The sequence below is a fragment of the Bos indicus genome, chromosome 15, assembly GCF_029378745.1.
Source record: "Bos indicus isolate NIAB-ARS_2022 breed Sahiwal x Tharparkar chromosome 15, NIAB-ARS_B.indTharparkar_mat_pri_1.0, whole genome shotgun sequence".
Taxonomy (NCBI): Eukaryota; Metazoa; Chordata; class Mammalia; order Artiodactyla; family Bovidae; genus Bos; species Bos indicus.
Window position 1 is genome coordinate 78,352,186 of NC_091774.1, and position 17,875 is coordinate 78,370,060.

The window sequence follows — 17,875 nt, forward strand, 5'->3', positions numbered from 1 at the left end:
TTCTCTTTAAAAAAGATTTATTCAATGTTTAAAGATTACAGTCCATTTACACTTGTTACACAATATTGGCTGCACCCTCTGTGCTGCAGAAGGCATCCTGGAGCCTGTCTTACACCAGCACTTTGGACCTCCCTCCCCACTCCACGTGCGATCCCTTTCTCCCTTTCTTATGCCTTCCCTTCTGTGTGCCTTTCTTAGCTCATCCGCCATCGGCAGATGTTTTGAGATTCACATATGGCGACTTCAAAAGGGGGGCCTCGAATACTTATGTGACATACCTCATAACGACAGAAGCAAAGAGACGTGCTCAGGGCTTGTCTGAAGTCTTGAAATACGAAGTTGACGTTGGCAACGAGTCCACCACGCACGGCTACTACAACGGGAAGCTGGAACCCCTGGGCTCCTATCGGTAATGCCTCATGGTTCTTGCTCTTGGGGGCCGGGCCTCTGAGTGCAGAGCTCTCTGTGCCTGGGACGTCAGGTCTCAGTCACCTCTTTTTTCCCTTGTCACCCCACAGGGCTTGTGTGGCCGGCTTCACCAATATTGCCTTCAACCCTCGCAATGCGGGACTCATAGACGGGAACGAGAGCTACGTGTCCTTCAGTCCCTGTTCAGAGGCCGTTTTCTTGCCACAGGATCCAGGTAGAGGGGCAAGAGTACTGTTAGCAGCTCACTGAGGCTTTGCTTCCAGTATCCACAGAAGGACGGGTGTCTGCACCCCTCCCTGGGTCCCCAGGAGGCTTGGAAAGTCTCGTCTCTTTTCGCAGAAGCTGAGCTGTCACTTGGCCATCAGGACCCAGCTCAGCTTCCTCTTCTGGCGTCCCCCCAGCCCCCGCCCGCCACGTCCCTCCTCCGAAGGCCCGTCGCACGTCCAGTCTGCACGCACTGTTTGCGCCTTTCTCTTCAGTGTAGTGGTTTGTGTGACCGTGTGCCGGACACACGCGCCCCTTTCAGCGCATGGAACTCTTGACTATTAGGATCAGAAGGAGCCATGGAAATCATCTTGTCGGATCCTCGTTTTATTTTTTAAAAATTTTATTGAAGTATAGTTGATGTACAGTGTTGTGTTAGTCTCTGGAGTACGGCAGAGTGATTCAGACACACACACAGACCACACACACACACTCTTGTTTATGTTCTTTTCCTGTATTTATCACAGGGTGTTGAGTGCAGCTCCCGCTGCTATGTACACCAGGCCTTGTTGTTATCCGCCCCGTATATGATAGTCTGCCTCTGCGAGCCCCAAACTCTCAGTCCTTTCCTCCCCCCGCCCGCCGGCCCTTTGGCAACCAGAAGTCTGTTCTGTCTGTGCAATTCCCATGTTAGAAATGAGGGCGTTAAGGCCCAGGGAGGGGCAGTGACTGGCCCCAGGTTGCACAGTGCCTTTAGGGGCCGGCCCGACATTCTGGGCTTGGACTCCTTGTCAAGTGCTCCTGTCCTTTATCACAGAGCGAAGTGATTTAGGAGCTTCAAGGACTCCAGGGGGCAGGGTGCATCCCCTCCGCTCAGGCCAGAGACCGACTGACCAGCCAGTTTGTTCTTTGTCTGTACTTGGGAGCCGTTGGCTTCAGCAAAGAAGCCCAGGAGCCAAGTTCAGGGATCCCCAAAGCCTCCCCAGCAAGCACACGGGTTTTATGTCACCGGGCGTGTGGGCGTTAGTGTCAAAACGTCAACGGGGGAACGGCGTGTCCAGGAATTTTCAAACTGCGGTTGCTCCGCCCCACGGCCCATGCCCCGGGGGCTCCTGCCCGACTCCGACCTCACCAAGAGCGTTTCTGCCCGCTTTGTGTCTTGTACTCTGGGGGGCTGTACACACTTCCCTGTGAGGAAAGGAAGCGGTGGGTGAGGACAACCCAAAAGTCACCCAAAAGTAGCTCAGCTGCCTCAGTTTGCAGCTGGGACCCCAGGACCACTCCCAGACGCCTAGGCTAGGTTATGCCCAGAGCTGCCTACTTGCCCTCTGCCGCACACACACAAACACACGCACACGTGCAGAGACACAGAAACAGAGACACACACACACACACACCACACACACACACAGACACAGACACACACACGCCACACAGACACACACACAGACACACACAGACACACACACAGACACACACATAGATACACACACCACACACAGACACAGAGACACACACACACAGACACACACCACACACAGATACACATACACAAACACATACACAGAGACACAGACACATACCACACACAAACACCCACAGACACACACACACAAACACACACACTACACACAGACATATCACACACACACACATACCACACACAGACAGATACACACAGACAGACACAGAAACAGAGACACACACACACAGACACGCACAGACACACACACACACACACACACACAGACACAGACACACACCACACACACGCACAGACACACACACGCCACACAGACACACACACAGACACACACAGACACACACATAGATACACACACCACACACAGACACAGAGACACACACACACAGACACACACCATACACAGATACACATACACAAACACATACACAGAGACACAGACACATACCACACACAAACACCCACAGACACACACACACACAGACACACACACTACACACAGACATATCACACACACACACATACCACACACAGACAGACACACACACACATCACACACACAGACAGACACAGAAACAGACACATACCACCCACACGCACAGACACACGGACACAGACACAGACATACACACCACATACATACACACAGACACACACATAGATACACACACCACACACACACACACCACAGACACACATACACAGACACACACAGAGAGACACACAGACACACACCACACAGACACAGACACACACACCACACACACACACACACAGACACACACACCACACAGATACACATACACAAACACATACACAGAGACACAGACACATACCACACACAAACACCCACAGACACACACACACACACACTACACACAGACATATCACACACACACATACCACACACAGACAGATACACACACACACATCACACACACAGACAGACACAGAAACAGAGACACACACACACACACCACACACACGCACAGACACACACACACACACATAGATACACACACCACACACAGACACAGAGACACACACACACAGACACACACCACACACAGATACACATACACAAACACATACACAGAGACACAGACACATACCACACACAAACACCCACAGACACACACACACACAGACACACACACTACACACAGACATATCACACACACACACATACCACACACAGACAGACACACACACACATCACACACACAGACAGACACAGAAACAGACACATACCACCCACACGCACAGACACACGGACACAGACACAGACATACACACCACATACATACACACAGACACACACATAGATACACACACCACACACACACACACCACAGACACACACACACAGACCACACACACACAGACACACACAGAGAGACACACAGACACACACCACACAGACACAGACACACACACCCACACACACACACACACAGACACACACACCACACAGACATACACACACATGCACAGACACACACAGACAGACAGACACAGAAACAGACACAGACACCCCCCCCACACACGCACAGACACACACACTGCACACATAGACACACCACACACACACACCACACACACCACACACACAGGCACACACACACGTTTTATGTCCAGAGCTATTTACCTGTCCTCTGCCCCCCACCCCCCACACACACACCACACACAGACACACACACATCACACACACACACAGACATACACACAGACATACCACACACACACACACACAGACACACACACACACACACACCACACACACACAGACACACACATTTTATGTCCAGAGCCATTTACCCATCCTCTGCCACACACACAGACACACACACACCACACAGACACACACACCACACACCACACACACACAGACACATACACAGGTTTTATGTCCAGAGCTATTTACCTATCCTCTGACACACACACACACCACACAGACACACACACCACACACACACACAGACACACACACCACACACACACACAGACACACACACCACACACACACACAGACACACACACCACACACACACACACCACACACACACACAGACACACACACCACACACCACACACACACAGACACACACACATGTTTTATGTCCAGAGCTATTTACCTATCCTTTGACACACACACACACCATACAGACACACACACCACACACACACAGACACACACACCACACACACACAGACACACACACCACACACACACACACCACACACACACACACCACACACACACAGACACACACACCACACACACACACACACCACACACACACACACAGACACACACACCGCAGACCACACACAGACACACACACACACGCTTTCTGTCCAGAGCTATTACCCCTCCTCCGCCAGCCCCCACCCCCACCACACACATGCTCTGTCTGTCTGGCTGTGAACACCTGTTGACGTGCCTCCCGTGTGGACTCTCCCCAGGTGTCATCTGTGGAGCAGTCTTTGGATGTATCTTTGGTGCCTTGGTCATCGTGGCCGTGGGAGGCTTCATCTTCTGGAGGAGGAGAAGGTGACTGCTGCTTGTGCTGATGATAATGCGCTGCATGTATTATTAATTAATTGAGCAAGAGCCCGAGTAGACACGTTGCGGTGCATCCATACCCCAGGTTTCCTCCCGGCCCAGAGCTTCTGATGCGTCCTACCCCTGGTTTTCTCTACCGCCTTGCCCTCCTGGGTTGATAGGCAGTGCCTGTGTTCCAGCTTTTTGCATTAGATTCTATTTTTTTTTTTTTTTGAGGGAGGCGTCAAAAACAGCTTTATCGTTTCTTGTTAAAGTAAACTTATACATACTTATGACAAAAAGAAGCAACAAGAAAAAACAGAAAGACAAGAAATAGCCCATACTTACAGCATGGAAAACTACTCTTAACATGGATGTGATTACAAAACTCACATATGTACACACACCACACCCACAAACAGGATCATATTATACATGTTATTTTATGGCTTGCTTTGTTCTTAAGACATTGTGGACAGCTTCAGATCTTCATTTTAAGTGGCTATTGCGTGTTCAGCTGTGTGGAAATTATTCAACCAACTTTCTGACGTTTTTGTGTCCTTATTTGCCACTGTTACTTATCCTTGTGTGTAAATCTGGGCACAATCATAGTTATTCCCTTAGGCCAGATTCCAAGCGGCGTAGTTGCTGGGTCAGTGCGTATGCATGTTTTTAATTTTAGTACATACTGCAAAATTGCCTTCCAGAGTTTTTTTTTTTTTTTTTTAATACCAATATGGGGTTTAGTCAGCAATACAGAAGAGTTCCAGGTCCCCCCCGCCCGCCCCCCCCCGGTCTCTGGTCCCTCACCAACACTGGATATGTTTTCTGGTTTAGTACATTAACTTTTTCAGAAAGGCTTACTCAAAAAACAGAAACAAAAATCAGAGCACGAAGGAGTGAGCTTGACTGTGTGATAGCGCGGTGCTGCTGATCTGTATTTGCTCAGAGAAAGTCCTGCAAGTTGCTTCAGTAGGATCCTGTGATACTTTTAGACGGTATAGAAGTGAGGAACTTCACGGGTTTAGACCGTTAAGCTTCAGTGTTTGTGAACAGGATCTGATGTGCTCTATGAACTAAGGCCCAGGGAAGAAGCGTCTTGTAGATACACACAGGGAAGGCACAGTATTAAGCCGTTTTGATCTAATGCGTCTGTTTTTCTTTCAAAGTAGGAAAGGTGTAAAGAACAATGACGTGACCTTTTCTCAAATTAAGTAAGTCTCTACATTTATGAGCCTTAAGACATTTAATCCCCCATCTGTTCAGTGACTATTTTGAGATTTTTTTTTTTTTGATGGGAACCGCTGCCATTTTTCCAGATTGACACGTTTGGACCTGATCACCCAGAAATGCTTATTAGCGTTGTTATCCTGCAAGGACCCATGTGGCTTGTCTCCTGAAGCTGGCTTCCTTGCCACGTTCTACCATGCCAAGTAGAACTATACTTGCCATATTCTATCAATAAATATATATTTTGTGATTCAAAACATGGTTATTCAAGGTCTAGGAGGAGAGAACTTGCTCAGAGTCACGAAGCCACTCAGTTATATAACAGGGTCTAGAATTCAGATTTCCTGATTCACATTTCAGTGTTTTGTGAATTACATTACAGTGAACCTCCCCCAACCACCCCCTGCCATTGGACTATAGGTTTTCTTCTTTGGGGAAAAATCTCTGGAGTTATGGTTGAGTTTTTTTTTTTTCTAATTGTCTTTTTTTTTTTTCCCTTTGCTTTTCTATGGTGAAGACCTAAAAAGTGAGTACACATTTTGCTTTTTAAAAAATAACTTGCATGTTTCTATCTTGAGTGTGAACTTGACTGAATGCAGCCAATCCTGACACGTTGTTTTTTCCCTAGATCCAAGTTAATCAAAGTGGAGAATTTTGAGGCCTACTTCAAGAAACAGCAAGCTGACTCCAACTGTGGGTTTGCAGAAGAATATGAAGTATGTGGTTGTTGAATGTTGTCGTTTTGTTTGCTTTATGTTTTTCCTGAAAGTTGGGAAACTGTTTCTGTTTTATGGTGAAGCTTTGGGTAAGAGGTAGCCTCTTTGAGGGAAGAGAGAAGGTTTTTTTTTTGGCCATGCTGCATGGCCCACAGGACCTTAGTTCCCCAATCAGGGATTGAACCCACGCCTCCTGCAGCGGAAGCGCCGGAGTCTTAACCACGGGACTGCCGGGGACGTCTCCTGCCGCCATCTTTACGTGTCTCCTTATGTGTCTCTATCTCAGTGTCTTTTCTCCTCTTATAAAGGTATCAGGGACTTCCCTGGCGGTCCAGTGGCTAGGACTCTGCGCTCCCGGTGCGGGGGGCCCAGGTTCAATCCCTGGTCAGGGAAGTAGGTCCCACGTGCTGCAACTAGGAGTTTACATGCCGCAAATAAAAACAGACCCTGTGTGCTGCAACTAAGACCTAGAATAACCAAGAAAAAAAAAAAGACCCCAGTGATAGTGGATTAAGGGCCCCGCCCTCTGCAGTATGACCTCATCTTATCTTGATTACATCCACAAAAGCTGTAATTTCCAGCCAGGTTGTGTGCACAGGTACCAGGGCTTAGAACTGCTGTGTCTTTTTGGGGATGCAGTGTTAGCCGTAACATCTCTGCATTCCCACGTTATCCTGCTATACTCTTTGTGCCGTATAAATACTATCTGGACACGGAGTGAATGAACAATTCTTATGGTCTGCTTTCAGGATCTGAAGCTTGTTGGAATTAACCTCCCTAAATATGCAGCTGAACTGGCTGAGAACAGAGGAAAGAATCGCTATAACAACGTTCTGCCCTGTGAGTAGTTTTTCCCGCATCTTCCCTTTTTCACCCCATCTTGGACATCACGTCTCTGGGAGCAGGGGGCAGAGGAATGTGGGTACTACCCAGCCACTCCCACAGCCATCCATCAGTCACCTGCTGTGTGCTCAGCACTGCGTTTAGGCGTAAGCCGTTGGATTCACCTCACAATAGCCTTACAGAGTAGGTAGTAGGATATTCTGCAAAAAAAAAAAAAAAAGCGGCACAGAGTGGCTGAGCGATTTGTCCGAAGTCACACTGATGGTCACGGTGGGACCAGACTTGGACTGGATCTGGCCGTTTCCTGCAGGGTCCTGCGACTCCTCCAGAGTCCGAGCTTTGAGCCCCTTTGCTCTCACAGCCCGTCGATGCCCCTTTATTCCAACATAAACACAGTTCTGGAACAAAAGGGGAGCCGGTGGAGGACAAGCGGGGAGTGATGCCTTCTGCTTGAACAGACATGTCTCTGGTCGGCTGAGTACATTCCATGGCTAGATGTGAATTATATTTGGATTCATTCCTGTTTTTGAGGAATTGACAATGTCTGTAGCCTGACAGGAACAACACATTGAGTGTACTCTGTGAATTGTTTCTGTTTGTAAATAAGTTCATTTGTATCATAATTGAGATTCCACACATACCACTTATAGTATTCTTACACACTCAGTTTATTCTTGCATTTGGGACTGTCTTTTTATAACAACTTTTTAATGAGAATAGGGAAAGAGTGAAAGGCTTAACTTTTTACCCTGAGGATCTACCCTGCCATAGTGGAAAGGGCACTGGATTTGAATTCTGGCTGCCACTCACCAGATGAAAGAGCTTGGAAAAATCACTTAACCTCTCTGACCCTCAGTTTTCTCATCTGTAAAATGGGCACAGAAGCTCATCGGATGGTTATGAGGGATAAATAACTGTGGAGGGCCTTCCCTGGCTTGTGGCATACACCCAAGGAAGGAAGTAGTTGGTTTCATCTAGAAGGTAGTCTGGAGTGGTTCAGAGCTTGTGCACCGGTGCCAGACTGTCAAGGTTCGAACCCTGGCTCTGCCACTTAACTAGCTCTGCCCAGGGAATCATGCAACTTCTCTGCCACGGTCATATCTGGTGACGGCGGGAATGCAATAAGGCCGTGGATCTAAAACACGGAGCCAGGCAGCGTCAAGGTGTGACGGAGCCCCTGCGTTGCTGTTTTGCACTTGTTTCTCTGTTCTGAGATGAAATATTCTGTTCCGTATCCTAATGTGGAACTCTTCTCTTTGAATGTCACAGATGACGTTTCCCGTGTCAAACTTTCAGTTCAGACCCATTCGACTGACGACTACATCAACGCCAACTACATGCCTGTGAGTGGGGAGCGGGGCTCGCCGTTGGCTGGCTGGAGGAGGTCCTCGGGGCTCCTCCTCCGTCTCTTTGAGATTGACTCTGTGCTGCTTTCTGTTTTCTAGGGCTACCATTCCAAAGAAGATTTCATTGCCACGCAAGGACCTTTACCCAACACTCTGAAAGATTTTTGGCGTATGGTTTGGGAGAAAAATGTCTATGCCGTTGTCATGCTGACCAAATGTGTTGAACAGGGAAGGGTATGTAATTTTTATTTTTATTGTTATTCAGTTCAGTTCATTCATTCATAGTTACTGTGGTGGAGGGTATTTTAAAACCTATTTTTTAAAAGACACTCCCCCAAGCATTAGCACTTCTATTCTTAGAAATGTGTTTTTTGTCTTTTTCTCCTCTAAAAGTTTTAAAAAAATGCTAAAAAAAAAATCTGTTATTGTTACCTTCTGTGCGACCCCATGACGGCAGCCCATCAGGTTCCACTGTCCCTGGGATTCTCCAGGCAAGAACACTGGAGCGGGTTGCCATTTCCTTCTCCAATGCATGAAAGTGAAAAGTGAAAGTGAAGTCGCTCAGTCGTGTCCGACTCTTAGCGACCCCAAGGACTGCAGCCCACCAGGCTCCTCCATCCATGGGATTTTCCAGGCAAGAGTACTGGAGTGGGTGCCATCGCCTTCTCCAGAAGCGACTTAGCAGTAGCAGTTATGGAGAGAAGAATGTTCTCTATACATTAAGTCACTGCTGCTGGAGTTAATAGACATCAAGATTTGGGTTAGTGCAACAAAAGAACTTCGTGTGACTCCATCCTTCATCAGATCTGTTAACGCATTTTTTTGGTCATGCCCCGTGGCACGTGGCATCTTAGTTCCTTGACCAGGAATTGAACCCACGCCCCCTGCATTGGAAGCACAGAGTCATAACCACTGGACCACAGGGAAGTCCCCATCAGCTCTGTGAATGGGTGCAAGCCTGTCTTGTCCCTGAGCAACCAGCTGCACCTGTGAGATGACCAACTTGAGTGATTCAGTGATTTTCAAACTGAGTTTTTAGCATCAGAACCCTTTCTTTCTGCAAAATTTCCAACTTATCCCCCGATAAGTCTCAGCAGTTCCCTCTCCCCTATGATGGCCTGGAATCCCCCCATCAAACACAAGATTTCTTCTAGTGATAAAATCCCTTGGCTTCCCTAGTGGCTCAGATGGTGAAGAATCTGCCTGAAATGCAGCAGACCTAGGTTCAATTCCTGGGTTGGGAAGACTCCCTGGAGAAGGGAATGGCAACCTATTCCAGTGTCCTCGCTTGGAAAATCTCATGGACAGAGGAGCGTGGCAGGCTACAGTCCATGGGGTTGCAAAGAGTCGGATACCACTGAGTGACTTTCACTTTCACCTTTCCACAAATAAACCAAGGGGAATTGAAAACCATGGGCTAAATTCAGAAAAGTCTGTGCCTGAGGAATAGGACCTTGTGTGCTCTGTAAATCTTTTCATGTAGGTCTGTTACTTGAAGAATAGGGTGGGAGTCAAGTCCCTAAGCCCGTGGTTCTGAAATATTAACGTGCCTCGGGGTCACCTGGAAGGTTTCCAGTTTTTCTGGAGGGTTTCCGCCTGCAGGGTCTCTGGTGGACCCCAGAGCTGCGTTTCTGCCAATTCCTGGTGCTGCTGCTCCAGGGCGCTTGCACTATCCTGGGGAGAGTGGGAACCTGACAGGCATCATTTCTTTCCGTGTTCTTTTCTTTCACTTTAATTGAGCAGATGTGTGTCTGGCCCCAGTTGTGTGTGTAAGGTGGAGAAGGCAAGGGCAACCCACTCCGGTACTCTTGCCTGGAAAATCCCATGAATGGAGGAGCCTGGTGGGCTGCAGTCCATGGGGGCGCTAAGAGTCGGACATGACTGAAGTGACTTAGCGGCAGCAGCAGCAGTGTGTGTAAGGCCGTGTGCTGGGGGCCGGGGATGGAGGAGGCAGAGGTAACAGAGCAATCAGGGATGGTTCCTGTCTTCGCTTTATTTGTGACGCAGAAGGTTGGGTTCTGTACCTGCTTCTGACATTAGAGCAGGTCATTATGCAAACAAAAGGCTACTGCTTATTGTGTGCAGATAAACTTTATGGTGTTGTTGAACCCAAGGCTTCACACATGGAATGTTCTCCTAAATATCCGTTAGATAAATGAAAACAACATAGTTAATGGAGAGCAAGACAAATTTAAATGGGCTCTTGTTCATTTTTAAAGAAAAAACTAATTAATTTTTGGCTGTGCTGGGTCTTCGTTGTGGCTCATGGGCTCAGTAGTTTCGGCTCGAGGGCCCTCGTTCATCTTACATCGGGAGGGAAGTGGATGTTAATGACTAAGTGAGAGGAGAGAGGAGCCTGTGTTGTTGTTGTTCAGATGCCAGGTTGTGCCTGAGTCTTTGCGACCCCGTGAACTGCAGCATGCCTGGTTTCCCCTGTCTTTCCCTATTTCCCAGAGTTTGCTCAAACTCATGTCCATTGAGTCGGTGTGTGAAAAGTGTGAAAGTGAAAGTTGCTCAGTCGTGTCCAACTCTTTAGCGACCCCATGGACTGTAGCCCACCAGGCTCCTCTGTCCATGGAATTCTCCAGCCCAGAATGCTGGAGTGGGTAGCCTATCCCTTTTCCAGGGGATCTTCCCAACCCAGGAGTTGAACTGGGGTCTCCTGCATTGCAGGCGAATTCTTTACCAGCTGAATGAGTTGATGATACCATCCAACTGTCTCATCCTCTGTCACCCACTTCTCTTCCTGTCCTCAATCTTTCCCAGTGTCAGGGTCTTCCCCAGTGAGTTGGCTCTTCACATCAGGTGGCCAAAGTTTTGGAGCTTCAGCATCAGTCCTTCCAATGAATAGTCAGGGTTGATTTCCTTTAGAATTGACTGATTACCTGTACCAGATTCTCCATATATGTTATTTTTTCCTCTAACAACCCTGGGAGATGTTACTATTTTATAGATGGGGAAACTGAAGCTTAGAGTTTAAGAACTTGCCCACAAGTTAGCAACGTAAATCCAGCTGGTAAGAGACTAACTTAGGCAAAAACTCCATGCCAGTGTATGCCTCAGTCCTGTGTTCTTTCTTGGAGCAGTGGTCCAGAAGCCGGGATTTTTTTTGGCATCAACCAATAAAATTTATTTAGTGTATCATGTGGCAAAGTTACTAACATCATGAACAACTTAAATAATTGGTTTTCAATTGGTTTCAACAAAGAGAAAAATTACATCAAAATCAATATAACTTTTTACATGAATTAACTAAAAAAATGTCAGAGGTTAACCTTACTCTTTCATGCAGAAAATGAAATGGCATAGTTTAGTGTTACCTTCTTCCCAGCTTTCACCAAGTGCTAACATCAAGTACCATTTAAGTCCGTCTCTTATTTGAGCATGAGGTGTTTATGTGCTATGCTATGCTTAGTTGCTCAGTCATGTCCGACTCTTTGTGACCCCATGGACTGCAGCCCCCCAGGCTCCTCTGTGGGGATTCTCCAGGCAAGAATACTGGAGTGAGTTGCCATGCCCTCCTCCAGGGGATCTTTCCGACCCAGAGATCGAACCCAGGTCTCCTGCATTGCAGGCATATTCTTTACCGTCTGAGCCAGCAGGGAAGCCTATGAGGTGTTTCTGGTTTTCTACAAATTAAGATTTTTTAAAAAGCAGAAGCTGGGATCGTTTAATAAATACAGATCTCTGGGCCAGAGTTAGCATCTCTGGAGTTGAGAAGCAGGCATCTGTTTTTAAAGCAAAACAAACCTCTCATTTTTAAAAAAGTCAGTTACCAAGTAGGGATTCAGATAACTTTCAGAGAGCGGTTGTCTCTTGATTTTTATTTCTGTTCACATCTGCCCACTGGCTGTCAAAATCAAAGACCCCAAAATGATTTAATCTGATTTTCTTTTTTTTTTTTGGTGTCCATAGTTGTGTTGGAGTTAGTGTGTATCTAAAAGTCTTGAGAAAAGCTCTCATTTCTTCTGCACGTGGAGTTTAGTTCAGTGAACAGTTGGTGGAAGGGCTGCTGTAGGGCTGGGGAGCCAGGTGGGCACAGGGTCCCCTGTGAAGGAACAGTGGCTGCCCAGCTGTAAGTCAGTTTCTGTGCAGAAATGGGGGCTCAGTGTTGGATAGGTCTTCTGATTTCTCAAGAGAAACCAGAAATCTAGATTTTTATGGGAAGACTCCCAAATTTATAAAGTTAGTAGGAATTGAAAATTAAAATACAAAATTCCAAGGGTCAGGCAGAACCCACGTAAGGCCTGGATTCAGACTCTGATGCTCAGTTTTAAGATCTCATCTCCTGTGAGGTTTCAGTGATGGCAGACAGTGTGATCTGAGTGTTTGCATTTCATTCTAGACCAAATGTGAGGAGTACTGGCCCTCCAAGCAGGCTCAGGACTACGGGGACATAACTGTGGCAATGACGTCCGAAATTGTTCTTCCAGAATGGACCATCAGAGACTTCACAGTGAAAAATGTAAGTAAGGAGTCAAGACGCATAGATCTCATATAAAATTAGTATCCATTACTTTTGGGGTGACACTTTTAGGTTGATATTGATGTAAATCATTTTTTTTGTATGCATCAGGAAAATATTTTCTCTTTCTTCTTTATAGAATGTAACAATCTGTATCTGCATATACCCTAATGCAACCTGTTGGCTTTGCTTGCTTGAGAGTTTCATAAGTTATTCATAAATGAATCTTAGGAGCATGGCTCAGCATCTTTAACTTCTTTTTCTTTTTAGCATACGCTTTTTATTGCATTAAAATATACATCACATAAAATTTACTGTTTCAATCATTTTAAATGTACAATTCAGTGACATTAAGTAATTCACAATTTTGTGCAACCATCTCTACTATCCATTTCCAGAACATCTGCATCACCCCAAACTGAGGTTCTGTACCCGTTAACCACTAATTCCCCATTTCTTCCTCTCCTCTGGTGACTGCTACTTTACTCTCTGTTACTATGAATTTGTCTATTCTAGGTACCTCTTATAAGTGGAATCTACAATACTTGTCCTTTTGTGTCAGCCTTACTTCACTCAGCCTAAGGTTTTCTTTTTTTTTTTTAATTTACTTTAATTTTTTTTATTTTTAAATTTTATTTTATTTTTAAACTTTACATGATTGTATTAGTTTTGCCAAATATCAAAATGAATCCACCACAGGTATACATGTGTTCCCCATCCTGAACCCTCCTCCCTCCTCCCTCCCCATACCATCCCTCTGGGTCGTCCCAGTGCACCAGCCCCAAGCATCCAGTATCGTGCATCGAACCTGGACTGGCAAATCGTTTCTTACATGATATTTTACATGTTTTAATGTTGTGCTCCCAAATCTTCCCACCCTCTCCCTCTCCCACAGAGTCCATAAGACTGTTCTATACATCAGTGTCTCTTTTGCTGTCTCGTACACCGGCTTATTGTTACCATCTTTCTAAATTCCATATATATGCATTAGTATAATATATTGGTGTTTTTCCTTCTGGCTTACTTCACTCTGTATAATAGGCTCCAGTTTCATCCACCTCATTAGAACTGATTCAAATGTATTCTTTTTAATGGCTGAGTAATACTCCATTGTGTATATGTACCATAGCTTTCTTATCCATTCATCTGCTGATGGACATCTAGGTTGCTTCCATGTCCTGGCTGTTATAAACAGTGCTGCGATGAACATTGGGGTACACGTGTCTCTTTCCCTTCTGGTTTCCTCAGTGTGTATGCCCAGCAGTGGGATTGCTGGATCATAAGGCAGTTCTATTTCCAGTTTTTTAAGGAATCTCCACACTGTTCTCCATAGTGGCTGTACTAGTTTGCATTCCCACCAACAGTGTAAGGGGGTTCCCTTTTCTCCACACCCTCTCCACCATTTATTACTTGTAGACTTTTGGATCGCAGCCATTCTGACTGGTGTGAAATGGTACCTCATAGTGGTTTTGATTTGCATTTCTCTGATAATGAGTGATGTTGAGCATCTTTTCATGTGTTTGTTAGCCATCTGTATGTCTTCTTTGGAGAAATGTCTATTTAGTTCTTCGGCCCATTTTTTGATTGGGTCGTTTATTTTTCTGGAGTTGAGCTGTAGGAGTTGCTTGTATATTTTTGAGATTAGTTGTTTGTCGGTTGCTTCATTTGCTATTATTTTCTCCCATTCTGAAGGCTGTCTTTTCACCTTGCTAATAGTTTCCTTTGATGTGCAGAAGCTTTTAAGGTTAATTAGGTCCCATTTGTTTATTTTTGCTTTTATTTCCGATATTCTGGGAGGTGGGTCATAGAGGATCCTGCTGTGATGTATGTCAGAGAGTGTTTTGCCTATGTTCTCCTCTAGGAATTTTATAGTTTCTGGTCTTACGTTTAGATCTTTAATCCATTTTGAGTTTGTTTTTGTGTATGGTGTTAGATCATACACCATGACCAAGTGGGCTTTATCCCAGGGATGCAAGGATTCTTCAATGTCCGCAAATCAATCAATGTAATACACCACATTAACAAATTGAAAAATAAAAACCATATGATTATCTCAATAGATGCAGAGAAAGCCTTTGACAAAATTCAACATCCATTTATGATAAACTCTCCAGAAAGCAGGAATAGAAGGAACATACCTCAATATAATAAAAGCTATATATGACAAACCCACAGCAAACATTATCCTCAATGGTGAAAAATTGAAAGCCTTTCCTCTAAAGTCAGGAACAAGACAAGGGTGCCCACTTTCACCATTACTATTCAACATAGTTTTGGAAGTTTTGGCCATAGCAATCAGAGCAGAAAAAGAAATAAAAGGAATCCAAATTGGAAAAGAAGAAGTAAAACTCTCACTATTTGCAGATGACATGATCCTCTACATAGAAAACCCTAAAGACTCCACCAGAAAATTACTAGAAATAATCAATGACTATAGTAAAGTTGCAGGATATAAAATCAACACACAGAAATCCCTTGCATTCCTATACACTAATAATGAGAAAACAGAAAGAGAAATTAAGGAAACAATTCCATTCACCATTGCAACGGAAAGAATAAAATACTTAGGAATATATCTACCTAAAGAAACTAAAGACCTATATATAGAAAACTATAAAACACTGGTGAAAGAAATCAAAGAGGACATTAATAGATAGAGAAATATACCATGTTCATGGATTGGAAGAATCAATATAGTGAAAATGAGTATACTACCCCAAGCAATTTATAGATTCAGTGCAATCCCTATTAAGCTACCAACAGTATTCTTCACAGAGCTAGAACAAATAATTTCACAATTTGTATGGAAATACAAAAAACCTCGAATAGCCAAAGCGGTCTTGAGAAAGAAGAATGGAACTGGAGGAATCAACCTACCTGACTTCAGGCTCTATTTCAAAGCCACAGTTATCAAGACAGTATGGTACTGGCACAAAGACAGAAATATAGATCAATGGAACAAAATAGAAAGCCCAGAGATAAATCCACGCACATATGGACACCTTATCTTTGACAAAGGAGGCAAGAATATACAATGGATTAAAGACAATCTCTTTAACAAGTGGTGCTGGGAAATCTGGTCAACCACTTGTAAAAAAAATGAAACTAGAACATCTTTAACTTCTTTACTTTCCCTTCCAGGTGATCTGCTTATAGAGTTTTTCTTACAGGTCAAGGCCCTTTTGAATTGTTTGGTTGGAAATTTGACATCAGGAGTGTCCGTTTGCTGTTGAAATAGTTTATGATGACAGTTATGTTAATAGGAGTCCAGGACATATCCATATGGCCTCCTTTCCTCTCAAAAGTTATGAAAATAAATGCAACTAAATTGTGTAGGCATTCTAAGAAGTCAGTATGTGTCCTTTTTATTTTTAAACGGTATTTAAAAATTGAATCACTGTCATGGGTGACTCTGATATCTTTTGATGGCTGTGTAAATCGGTATAGCCCTCTTTACTACTACTACTAAGTCACTTCAGTCGTGTCCGACTCTGTGTGACCCCATAGACGGCAACCCACTAGGCTCTGCCATCCCTGGGATTCTTCAGGCAAGAACACTGGAGTGGGCTGCCATTTCCTTCTCCAATGCATAAAAGTGAAAGTGAAGTCGCTCAGTCGTGTCCGACTCTTAGTGACCCCACAGACTGTAGCCCACCAGGCTCCTCCATCCATGGGATTTTCCAGGCAAGAGTACTGGAGTAGGGTGCCGCTGCCTTCTCCATAGCCCTCTATAGTTTATATCAAAGGCATAAAAATATCTGTTCCCCTTTGATCTGGTTTCAAGCTTGAGAATCTGTCCTAGAGAATTAATCTGAAATCTAGGAGAAGCATTCTTCTTTTTTTAAACATTTATTTATTTATGCAGCTGCACTGGGTCTGAGTTGCGGAATGTGGGATCTAGTTCCCTGACCAGGGGTCGAAACCCAGGCCCACTGCATTGGAAGCACGGAGTCTTAGCCACTGAACCACCAGGGAGTCCCTGATATATATCCATTAAAAAAGAAAATAAATATGCTTCAAAGGGTAGCTGTCACTGAGCAAACACCTGCCATCCAGGTGTAGTACACACAGATGAGGTCAGTCCCCAGGTGTAGGCATAGCGAGTGTAGTTGACTCAGGGATGGGCATGGTTCAGCCAGGGCAGAGTTCTGATAATTAAAGGTATGTGCTTTGGTCCACTGTAGGAAGGCAGTCTGTGTCGTAACTAACTCTGTTATAATGACCTTCACTTTCTATTGTCTGTCTGAAGTTGAAATAGATGTTTTTTTTTTTTTTTTTTTGGAGGGAGTCCTTTCTCAAACTCCTACAGTTCTAAATAGTTTCTCGGTGCTTGCTGATTGCTTATCACTTTATTAAATTCTTTAGAAAGTCAAAGTTGCTCAGTCATGTCCAAGTCTTGGCAACCCCATGGACTATACAGTCCATGGAATTCTCCAAGCCAGAATACTGGAGTGGGTAGCCTTTCCCTTCTCCAGAGGATCTTCCCAACCCAGGGATTGAATCCAGGTCTCCCACATTGCAAGTGGATTCTTTACCATCTGAGCCACAGGGGAAGCCTAAGAATACTAGAGTGGGTAGCCTATCCCTTCTCCAGTGGATCTTCCTGACTCAGGA

General features: G+C 45.1%; 1 protein-coding gene across 1 annotated transcript in view; it reads left to right on the top strand.

Annotated features, from left to right (window-relative positions):
* Positions 1–17,875, top strand: part of PTPRJ (protein tyrosine phosphatase receptor type J) — a 178,964-nt gene that overhangs the window by 153,319 nt on the left and 7,770 nt on the right. Inside the window, exons 13-22 of the mRNA XM_070804250.1 lie at positions 199–409; positions 519–643; positions 4,583–4,670; positions 5,834–5,875; positions 6,409–6,417; positions 6,520–6,607; positions 7,357–7,447; positions 8,720–8,793; positions 8,896–9,030; positions 13,142–13,261. Coding sequence (XP_070660351.1) covers positions 199–409; positions 519–643; positions 4,583–4,670; positions 5,834–5,875; positions 6,409–6,417; positions 6,520–6,607; positions 7,357–7,447; positions 8,720–8,793; positions 8,896–9,030; positions 13,142–13,261 — 983 coding nt within the window. The remainder of the gene's footprint in view (positions 1–198; positions 410–518; positions 644–4,582; positions 4,671–5,833; positions 5,876–6,408; positions 6,418–6,519; positions 6,608–7,356; positions 7,448–8,719; positions 8,794–8,895; positions 9,031–13,141; positions 13,262–17,875) is intronic.